General features: G+C 38.5%; 4 protein-coding genes and 1 pseudogene across 6 annotated transcripts in view; 1 reads left to right on the plus strand and 4 right to left on the minus strand.

The window, feature by feature from the left end:
• The window catches only part of LOC139949933 (epoxide hydrolase 1-like), a 97,415-nt gene that overhangs the window by 9,455 nt on the left and 60,028 nt on the right, over nucleotides 1-27,932 (plus strand). The window lies entirely within an intron of this gene.
• Nucleotides 11,064-12,047, minus strand: LOC139950156 (neuromedin-U receptor 2-like). Its single transcript, XM_071948780.1, has one exon. The coding sequence runs from the start codon at nucleotides 12,045-12,047 to the stop codon at nucleotides 11,064-11,066; it is 984 nt and encodes a 327-aa protein (XP_071804881.1).
• On the minus strand, nucleotides 14,509-15,489 carry LOC139950157 (neuropeptides capa receptor-like; annotated as a pseudogene).
• Nucleotides 16,848-17,831, minus strand: LOC139950158 (neuromedin-U receptor 2-like). Its single transcript, XM_071948781.1, has one exon. The coding sequence runs from the start codon at nucleotides 17,829-17,831 to the stop codon at nucleotides 16,848-16,850; it is 984 nt and encodes a 327-aa protein (XP_071804882.1).
• On the minus strand, nucleotides 26,038-27,021 carry LOC139949531 (neuromedin-U receptor 2-like). The gene has a single exon (XM_071947906.1). The coding sequence runs from the start codon at nucleotides 27,019-27,021 to the stop codon at nucleotides 26,038-26,040; it is 984 nt and encodes a 327-aa protein (XP_071804007.1).

The following is a 27,932-nucleotide window of genomic DNA, read 5'->3' on the forward strand; positions in this document are numbered from 1 at the left end:
AAGAAGAAATGCGTAAAATAAATAAATAAATCACATCTTTGACCTGATCCAGCTATTATATTATGTGGAACGGTCCATTCTAGGAAATTAATTAATTTTAGCCCCTAGACATCAGACATTGAAGATTTGTCGAGTTTTGTTGCTTAAAAGTGCAAGTAAATAATCAGTGATGTTTAATGTTGTATATGAAGAAAAATATCTTTATATACAAATGTTATCGAGTGCCAAAATGGTAGCTATAAACGATTATCATAGTATTTACTTGGTACAGATGAACTTGCTTTACCAAGAGCAGTTTTTACCGAGTGCCAAATGGCCGGTATGAACGATGTTCAAAGTACAGATGAACTTGAATAAACAATGAATGTAGTTTTACCGAGTGCCAAATGGCCGGTATGAACGATGTTCAAAGTACAGATGAACTTGAATAAACAATGAATGTAGTTTTACCGAGTGCCAAATGGCCGGTATGAACGATGTTCAAAGTACAGATGTACTTTAATAAACAATGAATGTAGTTTTACCGAGTGCCAAGTGGCTGGTATGAACGATGTTCATAGTAAAGATGAACTTGCGTTAACAATGGTAGTTTTTACCAATGGCCCAAACGGTTGGTATGAAATATGTTCAAAGTACAGATGAACTTGAAAAAACAATGAATGTAGTTTTACCGAGTGCCATAGCTGGTATCAGCGATGTACATAATAGTGTAGATGAACTTGCGTTAACAATGGTAGTTTTTACCGAGTGCCAATTGGCTGATATCAATGAGGTTCACTTCATAGTGAAGATGAACTTATATTAACAATGGTAGTTTTTACCGAGGTTTTTTTTTTTTTTGCCGGGTGCAATTCTAGGATTGTTTTTGCTTAGAGCAAATACATTTATATCAGCGACATTTTATATTTGTTTTACTTACTTCCGACGATGTACATATTAGTTTTTAACATAAGTGATTATAAACTTATATCAACATTGATATTTTAAATAATGCGTTCGATAAGCTTTCCTCGGTTGAACCTAGTATGGTCATCGGGTTTAGCCTCTTATAGCAACCGATCTAACTCCCTTTTCCCGCAACCAATGCATCTTGGGACAACCGACCGGAACCATTCCAAAGTGCGCGATAATTCCGAAACTTGCAGATTCACGAACATTGCAACGTAAATTGTTGTAATTTCAACGTTGCTGCAAAAGCATCAACGGAAACGAAAAACTTTAATAATCACAATTCGCTGGTGTAGGGGTGAAAATGTATGTCAAACTTACTCAAAGACCTCCGCTGAGTTAAAAACAAGAAACGTATCGTTGTGACGTCATGCACCTTTGTCAAGTCATCTTCTCCAAGTAGGGTACTTGGGTAAGATCCGAGTGAGCCCCAACAATGACGTAAATTCTACTCCAACCCACTGGGGTCAGACCATTGACCCGGGGAGCTTATCGAATGCACCATTATAGTTTTACATTAACGACTATAATATTAACGACGATATTGAATATGTAGTTTTACCAAGCGCAGACCACACAGTTTTTAATTGGTGCAGATAACTTTTTTTTTTTTTTTTCTTTTTTTTCAATAATATTTAATTTTACGATGTGCATTGTAAGTTTTGTCTGAAGCTTTGCATGTTGTGGGGAATAAGAAGAAATTATACATAAATAGTAAACTTGAATAAACGGTAAACTTGCGAGTACAACCATGTATTAATAGTTATTTTAGAATGAGATGTAAATTGTTTTACTCTTTGCTGATAAACATAATAACTTAACAGCACTTTATCACACCGATGGTGTCTCAAAGCGCTCAGTATTTATCTAACAAGTTATGTGGAGCTACAGTTTTGAAAGATGAGAACTATACTAGTTCTTTGCCCCACCATGCAATGGTTAACAATATATTATAACACCCCTTGCAAGTATTCTGCCTGCTCATTGGTTTAAAGCGCGTCACATGACATGTCTTAGTTTTGCCAGACGACGGCCGTGTGATAGTGCGTCGGTTTGCCATGCGCTAGTCCGACAGACTAGCACATGGCGTGCAGTACCCAGACGTCCTGTGCGTGTACGTGGGTTATAAATTAATAGTCTGTAACCACTTCGAATTGCACGACACTACATGCAACACAGTAAATAAAAGTGTATGCAATCTGTATTCGCGTCGTCCGTGGATTGTAGCATTCAGGTCTGTAACTTAATAATAACAGTACAGTATTTAGAAATGTTTGGGGTGTTATAAAAGAAATATTGACTGTTTTTACTCGTGCAATGGTTAAAAACTATGACTCCCGAGGTGATCCCCGTAGCGTTCTATTTTCCCTCGGCTTCGCCTCGGGAAAATAGAACGCTCCGGGGATCACCTCGGGAGTCATAGTTTTAACCATAGCACTCGAAGCAGTCAATATTTGTATACTAGCACAACATGCAATGGTTAAGTGTTCTGCTTGAGAAACAGGTGCCACGACCAGGACTCGAACCCACACTCTGCTGATTACAAACACCAGAGCTTGAGTCCGATGTTCTCATTTGCTCGGACACGACACGCCACCGACGCTAACAAGTGCAAACGATGTACATAGTTTTTACCTCATGCAGATAAACAGCTGTCACACTGATAATTAATATAAAGTTTTGCTAAACGCAGACATTGTACATGTGCATAGTTTCCAGTTTGTGCAGATAAACGTATATCAATGATGTAAATGAACTTATTCTTCAAGTAGGCTTGAATAATTGTTCTGGTTGGCCAATATAGTTTTGCCAAGTGCAGGCGACGTATACGGTTTTTACTCGGTGCAGATAAACTTACATCATCAGTGATATTTATTATATAGTTTTACAGAGTGCTGACGTTGTACGTATTGTACATGGACTTGTATCAACGATGTTTATAATACACTTGGTGAAGAATATATCAACATTGATGTTTATGATTAAGTTTAACAAAGTGTACACGATGTACACATCTTATACTTGGTGAAGATAGACTTATATTAACATTGGTGGTATGAAATAGTTCCACAAAGTGTACACCATGTACACATCTTATACTTGGTGAAGATATACTTATATTAACATTGATGTTTATGAAATAGTTTCACAAAGTGTACACCCTGTACACATCCTATACTTGGTGAAGATATACTTATATTAACATTGATGTTTATGAAATAGTTTCACAAAGTGTACACCCTGTACACATCCTATACTTGGTGAAGATATACTTATATTAACATTGATGTTTATGAAGTAGTTTCACAAAGTGTACACCCTGTACACATCCTATACTTGGTGAAGATATACTTATATTAACATTGATGTTTATGAAATAGTTCCACAAAGTGTACACCATGTACACATCTTATACTTGGTGAAGATATACTTATATTAACGTTGATGTTTATAAAATAGTTTGACAAAGTGAACACGATGCACACATCTTATCCTTGGTGAAGATATACTTATATTAACATTGATATTTATGACATAGTTTCACAAAGTGTACACCATGTACACATCCTATACTTGGTGAAGATATACTTATATTAACATTGGTGTTATGAAATAGTTTCACAAAGTGTACACCCTGTACACATCCTATACTTGGTGAAGATATACTCATATTAACATTGATGTTTATGAAATAGTTTGACAAAGTGAACACGATGCACACATCTTATCCTTGGTGAAGATATACTTATATTAACATTGATATTTATGACATAGTTTCACAAGGTGTACACCCTGTACACATCTTATACTTGGTGAAGATATACTTATATTAACATTGATGTTTATGAAATAGTTTCACAAAGTGTACACCATGTACACATCTTATACTTGGTGAAGATATACTTATATTAACATTGATAATTATGACATAGTTTCACAAGGTGTACACCCTGTACACATCTTATACTTGGTGAAGATATACTTATATTAACATTGATGTTTATGACATAGTTTCACAAGGTGTACACCCTGTACACATCTTATACTTGGTGAAGATATACTTATATTAACATTGATGTTTATGACATAGTTTCACAAGGTGTACACCCTGTACACATCTTATACTTGGTGAAGATATACTTATATTAACATTGATGTTTATGAAAAGTTTCACAAAGTGTACACCCTGTACACATCCTATACTTGGTGAAGATATACTTATATTAACATTGATGTTTATGAAAAGTTTCACAAGGTGTACACGATGTACACATTATATCCTTGGTGAAGATATACTTTGGTGTTTCTGAAATAGTTTCACCAAGTGCAGACGATGTGCACGTTTATGCTTAGTGAAGACGTACTTATATTAATATTAATGTTTATGAATTAAGCTCACAAAGTGTAGCAATGTACACATTTAAACTTGGTAAAGTAATACTTTGGTGTTTATGAAATAGTGCAGACGATGTGCACATTTTATACTTGGTGAAGATATACTTTATAAAATAGCTAGTTCAGACGATGTACATATTTTTAACGTGGTGAATGGAGACAAATTAATATCAATGATATTATTTAAGTTTTAAGTTTTACCAAGTGCAGACATTATTCCTAGTTTTACTTTGTGCAGATAACCTTAAAATATAAACGATGATATTAAAAAAAAAATTGTCAAGTGCAGACGATGAACACTTTTTTAATTTGCTGTAAACTTATATCATCGATGATGACATCAAACAGTTTTACCCAGTGTAGTTTTGCAGATAAAATTACCTCAATGATCAGAAGGTGTTGATTTAGATTTTTTTTTTCTTTTTTTTCTATTTTTTTTTATGACTTATTTGGAGCAAAAGCCAAATTAGAAAGTAACCAACGTGGTCATCTGGTAGGCCAATCAATTGGCTGCTGAGTAGAAAGGTAGCATTCTATGTGTATAAACATAACGATTACCAGTTGATTGACCCAGCAGAGGTTTTCCTACACGCGAAATACAGTAAATCACATTCAATACAAGAATTATATAAAATAACCACCTGTGAACCCAACTACATGGAGAAAATCACATAACACAGAGAGACTTGGCAAGGCTTGAAATGGAATCGTACGAAGTAACAAAAACCTGCTTGTCACCTGATCTCACTGCACTGTTCTCCAGCAGTTTTAGGAACCACACCACTAGGAACAGTATTCACAAGTGCTCTAATAAGACAGGGAACTAGGTTCAACTGCTTACAAACCAACCAAGAACACTGTGTGGAGCTCCTTACTGCAGATAAACTTATAATGATCAACGATTGTATGTCAAGTATAGTTTTACCGAGTGCACGCCTTGTAAATAATCTACCTAATAGCTTTTACTCGGGTGCAGATAGAAAATACCAGCTGTATGTAGTACTATTGTTTGTTGGTTTTTAGTGCATATAAGATGTTTTTTCTTTCTCCATGGATGTACATAGTTTTTACTTTGTGCAAATCAACTATACACCAATTATGATTACATTTCTACATCCATGGTTTAAGTGACTGCAGTCGACACGTACCATCATATCAACGTGGAAATTTAACAATAACCGGTAGTTTTTGCAGGCTGCAAAATAAGTCGATGTATATATGTGCAGCTAAACCTATCACTTGTAATATTTAGTATAGTTTTCAGCAAGTGCAGTTGAATAAGTAACTTAATTTAATAAGTAATTTAAACAAAGGGGGACGTAGTCTGTTATCCCGAGTGCCAGAGTAACAACAGTTGTTATAGGTTTGTTTTTGTTTTTTTGTTTTTTTTTTCTTTTCTTTGGGGGGGGGGGGGGGGGGTATCAATGCAAAGTTTCAATTATGCAAACAACAGTCTTGGCCTGACGTTTGCATAGCAACCGGTAGTTTTTACAGATTGCAAAATAGCTTGAATCATCAATGTATATAGTTTTACTAAGTGCAGCTAAACTTATCACTTATGATATTTAGTATAGTTTTCACCAAGTGCAGTTGAATAAGAGATTAAAACGATGGCACGTATAGTAGTCGGTTAAACCGAGCACCAAAGTAACAACTTTGGTTATAGAGGTTTTTTTTTTTTCCTTATCATAGTCCTTCTCAAAGGCTTAATGACAACACAACCAACGTGAACAGTAAGTGTAACATAAGCAGTGAAGTGGAAATATATGGGTGGAGCTAGAAATTACACCGACAAAAGCCAGGGTTAAACGATGAATAGCCAGAGCTGAAGAGCAGGCAGCAATCCCTTCATCTTGGGGAGTGTCTGTGTATAGAGAAGACACATCAGAAGTACCGATGATGGCTGTGTTTGGTACCTGCCTCTGTATACCTTTGATTTCAATATCAAATAAGTAAGGTATTCAGTGACATCCCATACAGTCAACATAAGATAACATTTTAGAAATTGCTGACTGAAACATTCAATGCACCTTTTTCTTGAATCAGCTATAATTTTTAAATTCTGCCTTGAACGTCTTGTTGAACTTGGTTGGACCTGTTACAGCGTGTACTACATGGGCATATGATGGCAATACAGGCTCTACGTAACTGTGTGTATTTGAATCCATATACAATTGGATTTATGGCAGAGTTGGATGTAATCAATATGGAAGCGATTTTAGAAAGGAATTGCGATAAAAGGTAACGACCACCAACGTAATTGGTGTAAACTATCAAGAGCCTTAACATTTGACCTGGCAGAATAAAAATGAAGAAGGCTCCTATCACGAAGCTGAGAGCTTGGGTGACTTTCTTGTGAGCTCGATACAGCTCTTGAGGTGGCCCCTGGACTCCTTGCTCTTCAAGATGTCGCGCTCCCGACTTTAAGTTGACCAAGATCTTGATGTACATGAAAGCCAGTACAATACAAGGCAATACAAACGTCGCGAATGTTTTCACTACTTGTTGTACAAGCAAACCTGGGTACCTGTCGTTTGTTGGTATTGTGCAGTTATCGGATGCGTACAGGATGATGTAGGCTATTGGTGACGGCAACTCACACAGAAGCGGTAACACCCAGGTAGAACACAACATAATGATGATCTTTCTTCTTGTCAAGAAACTCGAATGCTGGAATGGGTGAATGATCCCAATGTAACGTTCGAATGTTGCTAAAGTCAGACTCAATATTGAGCAAGAGAACAAACTTCTCTTCAAACAGTCAATGATGAAAAGGCAGTTGAAGTTGTAGATAAATGATGGATTGCAGTAGCCGTATACACCGATTTTGGAACGTAAATTAAGTCCAATGAAAAGTTCAAAGAAAGCCAAAACTGAAACGCAGGCGTCCACCGAAGAAAGGTTAAAAAGCAGGCAGTTGGTTACATTATGCATTGATTTAGTTTTTGCAATTGTGAAACACACAAGAAGATTCCCGATTACACCAACGCAACCCTCGGCCAGCTGTACATAACTTAGCTTTGAATTAATTTGTTCCATAGTTTCAAGTCAGTCGTACAGAGTCCCTTCTTGAGAATAAGTTATTGATGAAGCTTTGAAAATAGACGAAACATCTGCTTTCTTCAACATCTGTTGAGATTGAGAGTCATACAGAGAGCCTGGCAGGCCTTTATACAGATTCCTCCCCTAGATATGGTATGTACAGCCAGTACTGGTAACCTAACCACACTTTGTTTAGTTGACGTAATACTTAATTTATAAATATCAATTTTGAAAAACGCGTATCAAAAGAAGGTATAAAGGGAGTTTCAGAATCTTATTTATGAATAATTTGCTCATGGAAAACATGCAATTGCGAAATAGAAAAACAGGATAGCGTGTGGTCAATGACTAATTTCTTCGTCGCGCCCTTGTAAATAATATTGTTTGAGTTCGTTATTAGTTTTGGATCTACATTAATTGTTTTTGTATGTGAAGTTGCGGTCGAGTGGTATTATGTATTATATGCAAGAATAATATTTCCATTGTGATACATCGGAATCCCCCTTATTATTTTTATTATGAGCTTCCAGTCATTGGATCTAAAAATTACTCTCACAGTGGGTTTATGAGCACTAAAGCTGGACATAGCCAATCTTTCTCATACAAACAAAGTTTAACGTCTACGATTATGAATTTCGCAAAAAAATTATTAAAATTTATAAAGTTGCGATTCAGTTAGTAGACTATTGTGAAATGAACGGTAAGCTAGGTAGCTAATCAAACCTTGTGGTTCCAATCGATTAATAATAAAAAAAGTTTGGGGCTAATTATCCTTACTCGCAGCTAAGAGCTGAATTGCGAAGGTCGCGGGTTACAACGTGTTCAAGAAGCTGGCATGAAAGGGCGCCTTTGGCTGCCAGCCACATCAACCCATTATGACCACGTAGCACAGCCAAAGATCGAAAGCCAACCATCATGCTCTACAGCCACCAAACCAATGTGAAAAATAGGGGTTTTTTTACCCCCTTTTCGTTCTTTCACATTTTGTAAGGTATGAACGAAAGCCTTAGAGACAATGTTTGGTATATACTCGCAAACTAACTTTCCCATGCTGGGACTTTTTTCTCGCAGCAAACAACAACCGACAAGAACCACACGAAAGCCATACAGGGCATAATGGCGGGGTGCTGGGAATTATTCGTAAAGCACAATTTACGGCAATCGCGTTTTGGGTACACTTCAAACTGACTTGCATCTACGATAATAATTATAATAGTGTTCATCTCGTGTAGAATAGCTAGTACCAACTATTTGTTCATTGTTTATTGCGCTTTTTTTGTGACTGCCTGTTGTAACTGTTGATCTTAGTGGTGCTTTGTAAGACTTGTCGTGCAATGCAATTTTTTCTTTTTGGAGATCGTTAAAGTTTTCTTACAGTTTTTACTTTGTAAACAATAAACCTTTCTCAACGATGGTAATCGAAACAGTTTTAATGTGTGAATATTATGAATGGTGTCAATGATGATCTACAGTTTTTTACGTGGCACAGATTGTGTTGTATCAAATATGACATTTAATACAGTTTTACCAAGTGAATACATTGTAGAAAGCTGTCTAAACTTGGTGCAGACACAATTATATCAACGATGATATTTAATTTATATAGTTTTAAAAAGTGCTCGTTTTACTAAGTGCTCGTTAACCATGTGAGGTAGTTCACCTAGGAGACAGAAACTCGGGTGGTTGGAACTCTTAGCCTTGGCAGCCCACCTATAGAAGAAGGAAACCTCTGATTTAAAACCCTAGTGCCTCCAGAACTGTATGGGGTATCAACAGTAACCGAACACAGTCATCAGCGCTGGGCAGCAGCAGTGCGCTCGGACAGCAGTTTATCACTGGCATCACTGCGGAATGGGAGAGACTCGGACACCACCCATTCTATGTCAGAAAAACCACTAATAACATAGAAAAGTATGGGATAGTGTTAAATCCTGGTATCTTACCAGAGTTAATCACTTCAAGGATCTACAAGAATCAACTTTTCTGGTTTGGCCACAATGGGAATGAAAAACAACAGACTTCCAAAATGCATCCTACTTCAAACAGCAACTGAGAAACAATAGACGGGGTAGGACTCGGAAGAGCTTTGAAAATTACATCATCATTCTTCAGGGACGAAATTCAATCTATCAGAGACGGCCTCTCTTCTGCCACATCTGTTGCAGTTCCACGACCCGTCCTTGGACTCGTCCTTTAATTCCTATAGCTTGCGACGTAGAAATGGGTGGGATTATTTCATGTGGACCATGGAAAGGCAAGGTATCGCCGTTTTAGTTCTGCTTGACCTCAGTGCCGCTTTTGGCACGATTGAACACAATGTGTTACTTGCTCGGATGGAAGACCTACAGGTCTATTCCACTGAAGTGGTTCACATCATACCTGTCTGGAAGAACGCAACGTCTTCATATCAACAATCAGTTCTCGCAACCACGTGAGCTTCTGTCTGGTGATCCACAAGGGTAAGTCCTTGGGCCCCTGCTGTTTTTGATAAACACTCTTCCTCTTGAACAGATCATTCGTAAACATGGCTTGGATACACATGTACACATACGACACTCAGATTTACACTTATCTGCCCTGTCAAGTTTTCTGAGGTCCTCCAAAATGTGTCAAAAGTCGAAGACTGCATAACTAAGGTACAGGCCTGGATGTCAACTAGTTTTCTCAAACTCAACGCTGACAAGACCAAGGTAATGGCGATCGGTTTCAGAGCACAACTCGCAAAGTTCAATCTCCGATCAGTTAAAGTTGCAGGAGTCGACGTCTTAGTCGAAACCAAGCCAGTCAGAAATCTTGGAGTCATGTTTGACCCTGCAATGACCATGTCCGCGCAAGTTTCAAGCATCATCAGGGCTGCCAACTTCTACCTCACTGACATCGGCTGGGCCCGCAGACTACTGACTGTCGACGCAACCAAGCTTGCAGTGCACACTTTGGTCACTTCAAGACTCGACTACAGTCTTCTGATTGGAATCAGCCAAAAATAATCTCAAAAGGAGGCTAAACAATGATTAACGGACTGCAGCCATCATTCTCATGTTTAAGGCCTTTCATCAACAAGCCCCTCATTACATCATAGACATTCTGCAAGCTGGTGCTGAACGGAGACTCCTTCGGTCAAACAGCTCATGTTCACAATACTTTAGTGCCAAGAACAAGTCATATCACTTTTTGCTGATACAGTGGAGTCGATACACGTAGTTAATACTTAGTGCAAATCTTGTATCAACGATGGTATTTTGATATCTAGTTTACCGAATGCAGACAGTGTACATGGTCTTTACTTGGTGCGGATAAACTTTATTCAACATTGATATTTAGTACCACTGGCAGTCAATATAAATAGTTTGTACGTAAGCGATCATCTAAACAATGATATTGAATAGCAACTGGTAGTATTTACAAATTGCCAAATGTTTGATATCCATAGTTTTAGGTATAGTTTTCACCAAGTTCAGTTCAATAAAAGTAATTTAAACAAGGTTATGTACAGTAGTCTGTTATACCGAGCGCCAGAGTAACAACTTTGGTTATAGAGTTTTTTGGTGTGTTTTTTTAATGCCTGGTTTAAACGATGCAAACAAATAGTTAATTTCGACCCTCAAGACAATATTTAGGAAAACCATTTTGTGTTTTCGGAAACACATTCAATATTCAGTTCCTTGAGTATACTCATTTTAAATTCTGCCTGGGACGTGTTGTTGGACTTGGTTAGACCTGTTACAGCGTGTACTACATGGGCATAGGACGGCAATACAGGCGCTACGTAGCTGCGTGTATTTCAATCCATATACAACTGGATTTATGGCAGAGTTACATGAAATGAATATAGAGGTGATTTTATCAAGGCATTCCGATAAATCGTAATTATCACCAAAATAATTAGTGTAAATTATTAAGAATTTTGTGATTTGACCTGGCAGAATGAGAATGAAGAAGGCTGCTACGACAAAGCCGAGAGCTTGAGTGACTTTCTTGTGGGCTCGATGAAGCTCTTGAGGTGGCCCCTGGACTCCTTGCTCTTCAAGATGTCGAGCTCCTGATTTCAAATTGATCATGATCTTGATGTACATAAAAGCCAGTACAATACAAGGCAATACAAACGTCGCGATTGTTTTCACTACTTGTTGTACAAGCAAACCAGGGTACCTGTCGTTTGTTGGTATTATGCAGTTATCGGATGCGTACAGGATGATGTAGGTTATGGTTGACGGCAACTCACACAGAAGCGGTAACACCCAGGTAAAACACAGCAAAATAATGATCTTTCTTCTTGTCAAGAAACTCGAATGCTGGAATGGGTGAATTATCCCAATGTAGCGTTCGAATGTTGCTAAAGTCAGACTCAGTATTGAGCATGTATATAAACTTCTGACAAAGTAGCCGTACATGAAATGGCTGTTGAAGTTGAAGATGAATGATGGAGTGCAATATCCGAATATACCGATTTTGGAACGGAAATGAAGTCCAATGTAAAGCTCCAAGAAAGCCACGAGTGACACGCATGCGTCTGCCGAAGCCAAGTTGAAGAGAAGGCCGTTCGTTACATTATGCATTGATTTAGTTTTTGCAATTGTCAAACACACTAGAAGATTCCCGATTACACCAACGGAACCCTGTACCGTCATGACATACTGTAACACGACAAGGGCTTGTTCCATCGTGGCAAATGAATTTCAAATCTGCCGTGTAAGTTAAAATTATAACGGCCCAGTGCAGGAATCTAATTTCTGTTTGTGGAATGGGTGGAGTAACTCGAAGTCCCTGGTTGAGATTTAGTATTGGTAAAGATTTGGAACAAGATGAAACATCTGCTTTCTTCAAACTCTGAAGAGATTGAGAGTCATACAGAGAGCCTGGTCAGGCCTTTATACAGATTCTTCCCTAGATATGGTATGTACTGGTATCCTCAACACACGTTACATCGTTAGTTGACGTACTATAAATAGCAATTTTGAAAATTGCGTATCAAAAGAAGGTATAAAGGGAGCTTCAGATTCCTAACAATGAATAATAATGAAAAATGGAATTGCAAACTAGAAGAACAAGATGGCGTAATCAATGACTAATTTTGTTAATGTCTTGGTAAATAATCTTGTTAGAGTACGTATTAATTTTGGATCTACATTAATTGTTTTTGTATGCAAAGTTACAGTCGAGTAGTATTATAAATTACATGCAAGAATAAGGTTTGGATTGTATTACATCAGAATCGCTGCAAGGTGTAAATGATCCAAAATTGATTCTAATGGCCTGACGTTTCGATCCTAGCAGAGTTTTTATTGAATGCTACATGGCAAACAGACATGAACAGGGGGAACTATTAGTATAACATCAGCAGTGAAGTGGATTTGGATGGAGTTAGAAATAACACAGGAAAAGCCGGGGTAAACGATGAAAAGCCAGAGCTGAGGGGCAGGCAGCAATCCCTTCATCTTGGAAGTGTTGGTTTATAGAGAAGTTACACCAAAAGTACCGATGATGGCTGTGTTTGTGACCTGCTCCCGTATACTTGACATTTCAATAATATCGATACGGCGTTGACACCCCGTACAGTCAACAGGAAATAAGGTATCATTTTATATGTTTCATACTGAAATATTTACTGTACCATTCCTTGAATCGACTTTGTTTAAATTCTGCCTTGGCAGCTTGTTGAACTTGGTTGGACCTGTTACAGCGTGTACTACATGGGCATATGATGGCAATACAGGCTCTACGTAGCTGTGTGTATTTGAAACCATATACAAATGGATTTATGGCAGAGTTTGATGTTGTCAATATGGAAGCGATTTTACTTTCAGATAAATCGTAATTACCACCAAACGTGTCAGTGTAAACTATTAAGAGCCTTAAGATTTGACCTGGCAGAATGAGAATAGAGAAGGCTCCTATCACGAAACTAAGAGCTTGTGTGACTTTCTTTTGAGCTCGATAAAGCTCTTGAAGTGGCCCCTGGACTCCTTACTCTTCAAGATGTCGAGCTCCTGACTTCAAATTGATCATGATCTTGATGTACATGAAAGCCAATAAAATGCATGGCAATACAAACGTCGCGAATGATTTCACTACTTGTTGTACAAGCAAACCTGGGTACTTGTCGTTTGTTGGTATTGTGCAGTTATCGGATACGTACAGGATGATGTAGGTTATGGTTGACGGCAACTCGCACAGAAGCGGTAACACCCAGGTAGAACACAACATAATGATGATCTTTCTTCTTGTCAAGAAACTCGAGCATGTATAAAAACATCTCTTAAAGAAGTCGATGCTGAAATTGGAGGTGAAGTTGAAGATGAATGATGGAGTGCAGTATCCGAATATACCCATTTTGGAACGGAAACTAAGTCCAATGAAAAGTTCCAGGAAGGCCATAACTGAAACGCATGCGTCTACCGAAGCGAGGTTGAAGAGCAGGCAGTTGGTTACATTATGCATTGATTTAGTTTTTGCAATTGTGAAACGCACAAGAAGATTCCCGATTACACCAACGCAACCCTCGGCCAGCTGTACATAACTTAGCTTTGAATTAATTTGTTCCATAGTTTCAAGTCAGTCGTACAGAGTCCCTTCTTGAGAATAAGTTATTGATGAAGCTTTGAAAATAGACGAAACATCTGCTTTCTTCAACATCTGTTGAGATTGAGAGTCATACAGAGAGCCTGGCAGGCCTTTATACAGATTCCTCCCCTAGATATGGTATTTACAGGTAACCTAACCACGCGTTGCATAGTTGACGTAATACTACATTTATAAATATCAATTTGAAAGAAGGTATAACGGGAGCTTCAGATCCTTGACAATAAATAATTTGCTGATGGAAAAAAATAAAAATTGCAAACTAGAAGAACATACAGAAAAAAGCCAGGTTTAAACGATGAATAGCCATAGCTGAGGAGAAGGCTGCAATCCCTTCATCTAGGGGAATGTTTGTGTATAGAGAAGTGACACCAAAAATACCGATGATGGGTGTGATGGGAACCTGCTTCTGTATACCATAGATTTCAATCAATAAGTAAGGTCTGCGGTGACATCCCGTAAAGTCAACAATAACTAAGATAGCATTTTAGCATTTTCTGAATGAAACATTCACTGTACAGTTCCTTGAATCAACTATATTTTTTAAATTCTGCCTTGGACGTCTTGTTGAACTTGGTTGGACCTGGTACAGCGTGTACTACATGGGCATATGATGGCAATACAGGCTCTACGTAGCTGGGTGTATTTGAAACCATATACAATTGGATTTATGGCAGAGTTGGATGTTATCAATATGGAAGCGATTTTACTGAGGGTTTCAGATAAATCGTAATTACCACCAAACGTGTCAGTGTAAACTATTAAGAGCCTTAAGATTTGACCTGGCAGAATGAGAATAAAGAAGGCTCCTATCACGAAGCTAAGAGCTTAAGTGACTTTCTTGTGAGCTCGATAAAGCTCTTGAGGTGGCCCCTGGACTCCTTGCTCTTCAAGATGTCGAGCTCCCGACTTCAAGTTGATCATGATCTTGATGTACATGAAAGCCAGTACAATGCAAGGCATTACAAACGTCGCGATTGTTTTCACTACTCCTTGTATGAGCAAACCAGGGTACTTGTCATTTGTTGGTATTGTGCAGTTATCGGATACGTACAGCATTGTGAAGGCTACTACAAACGGTATCTCAGCAAGAAAGGGAGCGACCCAAACGGAACACAGCAAAATAATGATCTTTCTTCGTGTCAAGAAACTTGAATGCTGGAATGGGTGAATGATCCCAATGTAACGTTCCAATGTTGCTAAAGTCAGACTCAGTATTGAGCATGTAAACAAACTTTTCTCGAAGCACTTGATCATGAAATAGCTGTTGAAGTTGTGGATGAATGATGGAGTGCAGTATCCGTATACACCGATTTTGGAACGAAAATAAAGTCCAACGAATGGTTCCAAGAAAGCCATAACTGAAACGCAAACGTCTACCAAAGCCAGGTTAAAAAGCAAGCAGTTGGTTACATTATGCATTGATTTAGTTTTTGCAATTGTCAAACACACTAGAAGGTTCCCGATAAGACCAACGCAACCCTCAGCCAGCTGTACATATTGTAGCTTGGGATTAAGTTCCATAGTTTCAAATCTGTTCTAAAAAGTCCCTGGTTGAGATTTAGTATTGGTGAAGATTTTGAACAAGACGAAACATCTGCTTTCCTCAAACTTTGAAGAGATTTAGAGTCAAGCAGAGAGCCTGGTCGGGCCTTTATACAGATTCCTCCCCTTGGTGTGGTATGAACAGGCAACATAACCACGCGTTGGATCATTGGTTGACGTTATACCAAACTTATTAACAGCAATTATAATGAAAACCCTGTATCAAAACAAGTTATAAAGGTAGTTTTAGAATCTTAATCATGAATAATTTGCCGATAAAAAAAAAGCAAAACAGAAGTACAAGAAAGTGTGACCAGTGACTAATTCGTAATGTCTTGATAAATAATCTTGTTAGAGTACATTAATAATTTTTGTCTATATTAATTGTTTTTCTATGTAAAGTTACTGTCGAGTATTATTATAATTTTGTTTCTTGGTTAAAGCTTACCGTTAAATATTACCTGTTAAGTATTCAGTAATTTTAGCATACATAGGTAAATATATTTAAAATTATAAAGTCTGGTGAATGTCGGGTTTAATTTTCCTACCAAACCTTTACTGAAAACGAGCCGATCGTGTTGTTTCCTCCATTGTATTAAATCGGATCCCCTATAAAGTAACTGTTTACACTTTCTCCCATTCCCATCTCATTTAACCCCCTCTCCCTGATGTAAGAACAAAGGCCACTTAACAGGAAATAATATGCGATAATATTCATGGCCTAATGACTATAGTTACAAGGTTAATTACAAGAGACCACACGAACGCCATAATGCATATTGAAAGGGTTGCTTGCACAACATGGAAACCACAACAGTTAGCTATAATCGCGTTTTGGGAACGATCCAAAATAACCGGCATCAAGACTGGTAATAAAGGTAGTTTTTATCGTGTTCAGAGTACCTGGTATCAACTATTTACATATTTTTTACTTAGTAAGGCCTCATATTTGAATAATTATATCAACCATGACAGTAAAAATCATGTTCATAGTGATAAATCATGTTCATAGTGATAAATCATGTTCATAGTGATAAATCATGTTCATAGTGATAAATCATGTTCATAGTGATAAATCATGTTCATAGTGGTAAATCATGTTCATAGTGATAAATGTGATAATTGATAAGATATTGAAGGAGTGTCTACGAAAACGGCTTCACCATTTTGATTTATGTGGAATAATGAATACTTTTTTTACATCAATGTTTCTACAAGGTAGTTAATGTTATACTACTATAAAAACTCTTAACCCAATGTAGTCAGCAATTACTCTGAGGTCATTTCAGAATTTTTGACTGAAACATTCCATGTACAGTTCCTTGACTCGACTATTTTTAAGTTGTGACTTGAACGTCTTGTTGAACTTGGTTGGACCTGTTACAGCGTGTACTACATGGGCATATGAGGGCAATACAGGCTCTACGTAGCTGCGTGTATTTGAATCCATATACAATTGGATTTATGGCAGAGTTCGTCGTTATCATTGTGGCAGATATTTTTGCGCAAAGATTTGCTAAACGGTAATTACCACCAAATGTGTTTGTGTAAGTTACAGTGAGTTTTAAGATTTGACCTGGCAGAATGAGAATGAAGAAGGCTGCTACGACAAAGCCGAGAGCTTGAGTGACTTTCTTGTGGGCTCGATAAAGCTCTTGAGGTGGCCCCTGGACTCCTTGCTCTTCAAGATGTTGAGCTCCTGACTTCAAATTGATCATGATCTTGATGTACATGAAAGCCAATAAAATGCAAGGCAATGCAAACGTCGCGAATGATTTCACTACTTGTTGTACAAGCAAACCTGGGTACTTGTCGTTTGTTGGTATTGTGCAGTTATCGGATACGTACAGGATGATAAAGGCTACTGTAAACGGTATCTCAGTAAGAAAAGAAATCACCCAGACGGAACACAGCAAAATAATGATCTTTCTTCTTGTCAAGAAACTCGAATGCTGGAATGGGTGAATGATCCCAATGTAACGTTCGAATGTTGCTAAAGTCAGACTCAGTATTGAGCATGTAAAAGAACTTCTCTCAAAGCATTTGATGATGAAATGGCAGACGAAGTTGTAAATGAATGATGGGGTGCAATAACCGACTAACCCGATTCCGGGAAGGAAATAACGTCCAATGACAAGTTCCAAGGAGGCAATAACTGAAACGCAGGCGTCTACCGAAGCCAGGTTAAAAAGCAGGCAGTTTGTTACATTATGCATTGATTTAGTTTTTGCAATTGTCAAACACACTAGAAGATTCCCGATTACACCAACGCAACCCTGTGCCGTCATTACAGATGATAGCTTGGCATTCATTTCTTCCATAGTGACAAGTAAAAATCAACTCTGTTGTGATATTTAAACTTCAGACTACGGCCCAGTGCAGGAAACTATCAGCTTGTAGATTGTGTGGAGTAATAAAGTCCTTGGTTAAGATTTAGTATTGATGAAGGTTTTAAAATAAACGAAACATCTGCTTCCTTCAAACTCTGTTGAGATTTAGAGTCAACCAGAGAGCCTGGTCAGGCCTTTATACAGATTCCTCCCCTAGATATGGTATGTACAGGCAACGTAACCACATGTTGCATCGTCAGTTGACGCAATACCACATTACCATAAATAGCATTAGTGTAGCAAAAAGGTACCAAGGGAGTTACAGGATCCGATCAAAAAAATAATTTACGAAAGGACAACAATTAAATGTCAAAAACAAAAAAAAATTCCCTCTCAGTATGATCAATGACTAATTTTTAATGTATTGTGTGTTTACTAGTTTTTCTATGATATTTAATCTACTTTTAATTGCGTTTTGGGGGGAAAATCCAAGTTGAATTGAACAATAGCATTAATATAAGGATTATCGGCATGACTATTCCAAATACTTAATTTCGTCTGGGTTAAAACTTGCCGTGTTCTACTAATTGTTTAGTAACGACATGTTTGTGCATATTAATTGGTGGCTATTGTTGGAAGTCTGTTGAATGCTCGGTCTTATTCTTCTTCAAAACCTTTACTGAAACAACCCGCTCATGATGTTTCCACTGTATGAAATCGGATCCCCTTCAACGTAATTTGTTGACTTTCCCCATTTCGCCTCTCCTTTAAACCCCATCCACGCCAGCCAACCCCTCTTTTTAAGAACGAAGAACGCTTCAGAAAATGTCTGAAAACAAAGGCATATTCAGACGGACAGTTCAAAAAACAACATCAAAAGAGTCAGATTACAAAAAGCCACACCAAAGCCAACATGCATAATTATAGGATATAGAATGGGGTGCTCGAAAGATTGGTAAACTACATTAGCTAGATGCATGCAGTCGCATTTTGGGAACGATCCAAATTAACATGTATATCAAGGAACGTAGTTTTTATAGAGTGTAAAATAGCTGGTATCAAAGTAACCTTGTTGTTGTTTACTTAAGTAGGGCCCAATAGTTGAATGTTAATACCAACCATGACATTTGTTTAAGTGATACATTTGCTGACTGATCAATCCGTGTATTTTCTGCTAGACCGCTATATCAGTTTGCTTTATGTAACACAATCAACACTACTTTGAAGGCAATGTTCCTACAAGGCTGTTGATCTTACCAGGATTCGAACCTCCCCCCATGAAAAAAAACAATAGTTATGATATCATTTCAGAATGTTCTTCTTGAAACATTCTGTTTACACTTCCTTGAAGCGTTTTGACTTATCTCTACGTAGCTGGGTGTATTTGAATCCATATACAATTGGATTTATGGCAGAGTTCGTCATTATCACTGTGGATGAGACTTTATTGACAAAACCTGATAATGTTATATCACCACCAAACTGTCCAGTGTAAACTATAACGAACTTCAAGATTTGACCTGGCAGAATAAGAATGAAGAAGGCTCCTATCACGAAGCTAAGAGCTTGGGTGACTTTCTTGTGAGCTCGATAAAGCTCTTGCGGTGGCCCCTGGACTCCTTGCTCTTCAAGATGTCGAGCTCCCGACTTCAAATTGATCATGATCTTGATGTACAATGTACATGAAAGCCAGTACAATACAAGGCAATACAAACGTCGCGAATGATTTCACTACTTCTTGTACAAGCAAACCAGGGTACTTGTCGTTTGTTGGTATTGTGCAGTTATCGGATACGTACAGGATGATAAAGGCTACTGTAAACGGTATCTCAGTAAGAAAAGAAACCACCCAGACGGAACACAGCAAAATAATGATCTTTCTTCTTGTAAAGAAACTTGAATGCTGGAATGTGTGAACGATCCCAATGTAGCGTTCGAATGTTGCTAAAGTCAGACTCAGTACTGAGCATGTAAAAACACTTCTCACGAACCATGTCATGATGAAATGGCTGGCAAAGTTGTAGACGAATGATGGAGTGCAGTATCCATATGCAGTGATTTTGGAACCAAAATGACGTCCTAGGTATGGCTGTAAGAAAGCCATGAGTGAAACGAAAGCGTCTACCAAAGCCAGGTTGAAGAGAAGGCCGTTCGTTACATTGTGCATTGATTTAGTTTTTGCAATTGTCAAACACACAAGAAGATTTCCAACTATACCAACGGAACCCTGTGCCATCATTACATACGGTTGCACGACGATAGCTTGTTCCATAGTGAACCCAAAATGTTGTACTTCAGAAAAAGGCCAAGTGCAGGAAACTTACTACTGGTAGATTGTGTGGAGTAATACAAAGTCACCAGTCGAGATTTAGTAGTGATGAAGATTTTGAACAAGACGAATCATAATAATAATAATAGTAAACCGTTCTTTTAAAGCGCATTACACACGGAGTCCCAATGTGCTGTACAAAGTCAGAAAGAAAAAACAGACACAACTAGTTGGAGTTTAACAAGTGAGTTTTGAGAAGGCGTTTGAATTTATCCAGAGTTTTAGCGTCTTTGATGTTGCGGGGGAGTTTGTTCCAAAGAGTAGGAGAAGACGTAGAAAATGCACGCTGGCCGTAAGACTTAGTAGAAGCGGATGAACAGGCAAGTAGAGATTGTGATTGAGAGCGGAGATTTCGAGAAGGCTGGTATTTGTGAACAAGTTCTTGCAAGTATGTAGGTGCGTGGCCATGGATACAGCTGTATGTCAGAAGAAGGGTTTTGTAAGCAATCCGTTGTCTAACCGGAAGCCAGTGCAAGTCCGAGAAAATAGGTGAAATGTGGTCACACGTTTTGGATCGTGTGACCAATCTGGCTGCTGAGTTCTGAACTCGCTGAAGTTTGGAGATTCCGGAGTCAGGTAGACCGAGAAAAAGACTATTACAAAAATTAAGGCGGGATGTAATGAAGGCGTGAACCAGTTTTTCCGTGGTGGATTTGTCAAGAAGATTGCGAATTTGTCCAATTTTGTGTAATGCGAGGTACGAGGATTTGCAGATATTTTTCACATGGATGTCCGTTCGAAGATCGTTCTGAAAAGTGACACCGAGATCTCGTACTCTCTGAACCGGTTCTATTGGAAAACTGCCAATTGAGATAGGTGAAAGTGTGGTAGAGCTTCTGAAGCGAGATGTAATGTGAATGACCTCGGTCTTCTGTTCATTCAATTTTAGTTTGTTGGCGACAGACCATGCTCGTACGTCATTAAGGCAGTGTTCTAGCTGTGAGATGGTAGTTGGGCGATCTTGCTCGTTAGTGATGACGTATACCTGGGTGTCGTCGGCGTACAACATTCTATTGATATCATGGTCCTCGATGATGTCTTCGAGGGGGGATGTGTAGAGAGTGAAACATAACGGTCCCAAAACAGATCCTTGAGGAACACCGCAGAATGGCACTTGAGGGTTCGAAAGAGCACCATTAATGACGACACTCTGGGTGCGATTTTCTAGATAGGATTCAAACCAACCGATAGCGTGACCGGACACGCCGTATCTGTTCGTAAGACGCTGAAGCATGATGTTATGGTCGATCGTGTCGAAGGCAGATGAATAATCAAGGAGGACAAGAATAGCTTCTTGCCCCTTATCGGCTGCCAGGAGTAGGTCGTTTTGAACACGTAGAAGGGCAGTCTCAACACTATGATGTTTTCTGTAAGCGGACTGGAAGTGTCCATGAAGATTGTTGTCGGTGAGGTAATTTTGAAGTTGGGCAGCGGCTGCACGTTCTATTGTCTTTGAAAGAAACGACAGGTTTGCAATGGGCCTGTAGTTCTTGAGTTGTTCTGTGTCCAGGTTAGGTTTCTTAAGCAAGGGAGTGATGTGGGCATGTTTCATTGCTTCTGGGAAATGACCATGCAGCAGAGAATGATTGACGATATTCGTGATGATAGGAACGAGCTCGTCTAAACACATCTTCAAAATCCATGTGGGAATCGGATCAAGCCTGGATGTAGAAGAGGGGGAAGCAGCAATGATGTTTCTCACTGAGTTCTGTGAAAGTGGTTCAAACTGATGAACGGTAGTCATGCATGAGTCGAATACTGGTTTAGAAACTACGAGCTCAGGAGTTTCGTCAAGTTCTGTAGTTATGTTCCGCGTTTTCTGGACGAAGAACTTAGAGAAACGTTCAACAAGAGGTTCAGATGACAAATCGGCCGACGGGAGGGTTTTTGAAGAGGCTGGTGTGCATAATTTGTCAACCTTGCGAAAAAGTTGGCGGGAGTCACAGTCCTTCAGTTGGTTCCTGTGATATTCCGATTTAGTCTCGGTTATAAGTTGATTGTAGTGATAGCTCTGCTCTTTAAGTAGTTGTTTGTGCAGTTGTCTCTTTGCTTTGCGAATATCTTCATTGTACCAGGGAGCATGAGGGCATGATGAAATGGTACGCCAGATTTGAGGGGCATGCTTGTCCAGAAGATCTCCCAGACTGCTTTCTTCAAACTCGGAAGAGATTAAGAGTCAAGCAGAGAGCCTGGTCAGGCCTTTATACGGATTCCTCCCCTAGATTTGGTATGTACAAGCAACCTTACCACGCGTTGCATCGTTGGCTGACGTAATGCCAAATTAATTCAAAAGGTATGATAAGATATGATATTGATGTTCATGATATTCATTAAAAGGGTATTTTGAAAATTGTGAAGCATAACTAGATGTCAAGGGAGTTTAGGATCCGAGCAACAAATAATTTGCAATGTTGAGTACATTAATGGCATTGATGTATCGTAGTTATGTTTAATTGGAAAGTCAAGTTGAATGAACAATTTAAATCGTAGGCATACATATTCGGCTCGAATAATCGGCATGAATGTTCGGCATGGATACTCGTCTTGAATAATCTGCATGATCATTCAGTACAAATGATTGGCTTGAATATTCGGTTTTGTTTAGTCATTACGATAGAGGAAAGAAGAGCCAAAAGCCGAACCCATGGTACCGCGGTCGTTTAACGACACCTCGCATTCACACATACCTTACACAAACAATGGGCGACCTGGCGTCGTTGAGTTTGCGCGTGCGCGCTTGGTTCTTCACGCAACTATGGTATCTTATGTCGTATGGATACAATAAAGAAGAAAAAAACTGTTTTGAGATCTGATAAAAAAATATGTACGCGTTCGCCCACCAAAACGAAAAACACAATTGAATACCAACCACTCTTGTGTGCTTATACCCAAATTTTGAACCACCTCTAGTGACGGAAAGTCGCTAAAAATTTAAAAATATGCTATGATATTTCCATGTGAACACAACAAGCAGTAAATGAAGAAGTCAATCACAACTCACCTTTTACACTTCCGATTTTCATGTGGAAAAAAAAAACTACAGAACCGGCAAAAAATAACGCCTCAATCCCGCGAGTCACTCCCTTCAGGTACGGATCATCGTCGGATAGCATGGCTCGTTATAACAGACTGCACTCAGGCCAGGGAAATGCAAAGGGACCAACAAGAAATGGGTTCTCCAAGTGTGGACTAGGACCCCAGACTATGTACCACCTATTGAACGGTGGCTTGCTGCATATAACCCATATAGGGTGTAGGAACTTGCAGAGACCAATGACAATGTACTCCAAGTCGCCCAACATTGGCAAGAAGTTGTGTGATGACACGGAATGTTGATCTATCACTCCCAGGAACTTACAAAACTCAATGTTCCATCGGTGTCATAGCTTCCTAGTGGTCCATCTAGCGATCCAGAAAGTAAAAGCTTGCTTTAGGGAGTGTATACTTTCTTGAAGATTAACGCAACGACAGAGTTCCAAGACGAACATTCCTTTTGTTGTTACTTTCCACCTCTTACTCCCCCCCCCCCGTCGTAAATTGACCAGTTCTAACCATCATCTTCTTCAATTTCCAGATCAACGTCCTGGACAAGAATTGTGTTTGTGATTTTTAGGTTATCCTTGGATAATTGTGTGTAGTGCTGTTTTCTTTCTTGTGTTCTATTTTGGTCAGTCATATTGTATTGTCATATCTAAATGTGTTTGTATTTTGATTTTTTTATACGAATAAACTCAATCAATCAATCAAAAAACCGGTCATAGATGTCTACAGATGCCCCCCCCCCCCACCCACCAAGCCCCCAATCTCAGGGATCTCATTATCTGCTCAGACGTCCCTCGCATTATTGATACTGGTAATCTCGATATACCACAGGGTACTTTCAAATGTTCAAACATTTCCAACTGCATCGTCTGTAGACAACACATCAGAGACTCGGACTCCTTCACCAGCAACACCGATGGTACCAACCATAAGACAAAGCAGTCATGGACCTCACTAATCTCATGTATCTCATATCTTGTTAATTAATCTAAGGTTGCAACCAGAACTACACCGAAAAGGCGTTTCTACGGCCATAGATCAACATTGAACACTTTAAAGCTGAATACAGCTGTAAGACATCAATTCAATCTTCACAATCACTCTACTTCTGACATGATGGTACAGGGCAAATAAGGCACTAGGTAAACACACAGAGACTTTTCGTCTATAGAGAGAACCAGTGGATATTAGGCGCCTTTAGACCGTTCAACCCCGTGGTCTGAACATCAAGAAAAGGAACGGCTATAAAAACCTTTTATGTTTGCCCAATTTTTGTACACATAGATGTCCCAATGTTTACCCTGCCGCATTTATTAGTAATAACTTTTTTTTCCCTCTTCCCACATTATTTTGATATTGTCTTTCGTGTTTCCATCTTCTTGTGGTCAAACCAGTCCCTTTTTCCTCCCCCGTCTTTGTCTCTCTTTGCATTGCTAACCCCCTTTGCTTATTGCTGCTTTCCTTTGGACTCTCTCTTCCTCTTTCTAGTCATGTATTCTCACTTGATTGCTTGTTACACTTATACCTGTTTATGTTTGTTGTGTGATCATTTAGCCTTTGGGGAAGACTTTGCGAGGGTCAAAACGTCACAAGTCATTAAACTCTTTTGGTTTCTACCTCTCTCTTTTTCATTTATACCCTGAAGCCCTTTTGGTTGATAAGCAGTTTGCAACAGTTTATTTTATGTTCTAGCTTTTACTGAGTACAGATAATCTTGTATCAGTGGTGGTAGTTAGTTTTTACCGACATTAAAGTAGCTGGTTTTGACGATGTGTAAACTGTGTGCTTAGCAAATGCAGATAAAAAGAATTGTATCGTAGTAATATTCAATTGAGTTTCAACAAAGTGAACAAAATAGATCGTATTGCTGTCAAATGGCTGACATAACGGTGTACCTTAATGGTACCTAGTGCAGATTAACTATGTCAATGAATAGCGTTACAAAAACATATCCATAATGATGTAATGGCTGACCAATAAGTCTGTATTTCTTTTGATAAACAGCTTCATCAATTTGATTTCTGTGAGAAAAATTAATGCTACTTCGGGGGCAATGTTTCAACAGGGCAGTCTATCTTGCCAGAATTCGAACCCTTATATGTAAGGTATACGTTTGGTAATAACTCTGAAAATAAAACAAAATAAAGGAAAAAGTTCAACTTGAAAATTATTGTCTTTCCAAACTGAAAGATAGCATGAACAGCTGAAAATACGTTATCTTTCAATTTACAATAACATTTTCCAGCTATGAAAAATCACTTTAGTTTATTGTTAGCTGAGCAAACTGACGTTATACTCGATAATATTGCAAGAACTAAAAGATGCCTATATATTTTGTAAAACAATCATAAAATGTGACCAACCGTCTATTACGGAATTAGATAGATTAACTAGGGTTGTTACTAGTGAGAAATCCAGTTCATTGAAACTGTGTTACATAACCAATTGGGGAAGAAGTTTAAGTCAAGGAATAGACTCTTTAAGTGTAGATTCGTGAATACAATGTACTCGCCCTCGGCTCGTACATTCTATTCACGAATCTACACTTTCTCGTCCATTCTCCTTAACATAACATAAGGAAAAATTTACCTACCTGGAAATATTCACTCCGGACTTTCGGCGATATCTTCAAATTGTGAACAAACACATTATGAAATAAATGTTGAAAGTTAAACGGTTACTGTTTACAACATTTATACATGATTTAACCGATCAGTCGTTTCTAAAATCCAAATGCAAACCTTGATTTAAAATTACTATGAGAGCATTTCAGAATTAACTTTGTGGCAGAAACATTCAGTGTACAGCTCTTTGAATCGACTATTTTTAAGTTGTGCCTTGGACGTCTTGTTGAACTTGGTTGGACCTGTTAAAGCGTTTACTACAAGGGCATATGATGGCAATACAGGCTCTACGTAGCTGCGTGTATTTGAATCCATATACAATTGGATTTATGGCAGAGTTCGTCGTTATCACCATGGCAGAGATTCGAGCGCAAAAGCTTGCTAAACCGTAGTTTCCACCAAATGTGTTTGTGTACGTTATAGTGAGTTTCAAGATTTGACCTGGCAGAATGAGAATGAAGAAGGCTGCTACGACAAAGCCGAGAGCTTGGGTGACTTTCTTGTGAGCTCGATACAGCTCTTGAGGTGGCCCCTGGACTCCTTGCTCTTCAAGATGTTGAGCTCCTGACTTCAAATTGATCATGATCTTGATGTACATGAAAGCCAGTACAATACAAGGCAATGCAAACGTCGCGAATGATTTCACTACTTCTTGTACAAGCAAACCTGGGTACTTGTCGTTTGTTGGTATTGTGCAGTTATCGGATGCGTACAGGATGATAAAGGCTACTGTAAACGGTATCTCAGTAAGAAAAGAAATCACCCAGACGGAACACAGCAAAATAATGATCTTTCTTCTTGTCAAGAAACTCGAATGCTGGAATGGGTGAATGATCCCAATGTAACGTTCGAATGTTGCTAAAGTCAGACTCAGTATTGAGCATGTAAAAAAACTTCTCTCAAAGCATTTGATGATGAAATGGCAGACGAAGTTGTAGATGAATGATGGAGTGCAGTAACCGACGAACCCGATTCCGGGAAGGAAATAACGTCCAATGACAAGTTCCAAGGAGGCAATAACTGAAACGCAGGCGTCTACCGAAGCCAGGTTAAAAAGCAGGCAGTTTGTTACATTATGCATTGATTTAGTTTTTGCAATTGTCAAACACACTAGAAGATTCCCGATTACACCAACGGAACCCTGTGCCGTCATTACAGATGATAGCTTGGTATTCATTTCTTCCATAGTGACAAGTAAAAATCAACTCTGTTGTGATATTTAAACTTCAGACTACGGCCCAGTGCAGGAAACTATCAGCTTGTAGATTGTGTGGAGTAATAAAGTCCTTGGTTAAGATTTAGTATTGATGAAGGTTTTAAAATAAACGAAACATCTGCTTCCTTCAAACTCTGTTGAGATTTAGAGTCAACCATGGAGCCTGGTCAGGCCTTTATACAGATTCCTCCCCTAGATATGGTATATACAGGCAACGTAACCACATGTTGCATCGTCAGTTGACGCAATACTACATTACCATAAATAGCATTAGTGTAGCAAAAAGGTACCAAGGGAGTTACAGGATCCGATCAAAAAAATAATTTACGAAAGGACAACAATTAAATGGCAAAAACAAAAAAAAATTCCCTCTCAGTATGATCAATGACTAATTTTTAATGTATTGTGTGTTTACTAGTTTTTCTATGATATTTGATCTACTTTTAATTGCGTTTTGGGGGGAAAATCCAAGTTGAATTGAACAATAGCATTAATATAAGGATTATCGGCATGACTAGTCCAAATACTTAATTTTGTCTGGGTTAAAACTTGCCGTGTTCTACTAATTGTTTAGTAACGACATGTTTGTGCATATTAATTGGTGGCTATTGTTGGAAGTCTGTTGAATGCTCGGTCTTATTCTTCTTCAAAACCTTTACTAAAACAACCCGCTCATGATGTTTCCACTGTATGAAATCGGATCCCCTTCAACGTAATTTGTTGACTTTCCCCATTTCGCCTCTCCTTTAAACCCCATCCACGCCAGCCAACCCCTCTTTTTAAGAACGAAGAACGCTTCAGAAAATGTCTGAAAACAAAGGCATATTCTGACGGACAGTTCAAAAAACAACATCAAAAGAGTCATATTACAAAAAGCCACA

This window comes from Asterias amurensis, chromosome 17, assembly GCF_032118995.1.
Source record: "Asterias amurensis chromosome 17, ASM3211899v1".
NCBI lineage: Eukaryota > Metazoa > Echinodermata > Asteroidea > Forcipulatida > Asteriidae > Asterias > Asterias amurensis.

Coding starts and splice junctions, on each gene's coding strand:
- LOC139950158 (XM_071948781.1), bottom strand. CDS start 17,831: ATGGAAGAAATGAATGCCAAGCTATCATCTGTAATGACGGCACAGGGT.
- LOC139950156 (XM_071948780.1), bottom strand. CDS start 12,047: ATGGAACAAGCCCTTGTCGTGTTACAGTATGTCATGACGGTACAGGGT.
- LOC139949531 (XM_071947906.1), bottom strand. CDS start 27,021: ATGGAAGAAATGAATACCAAGCTATCATCTGTAATGACGGCACAGGGT.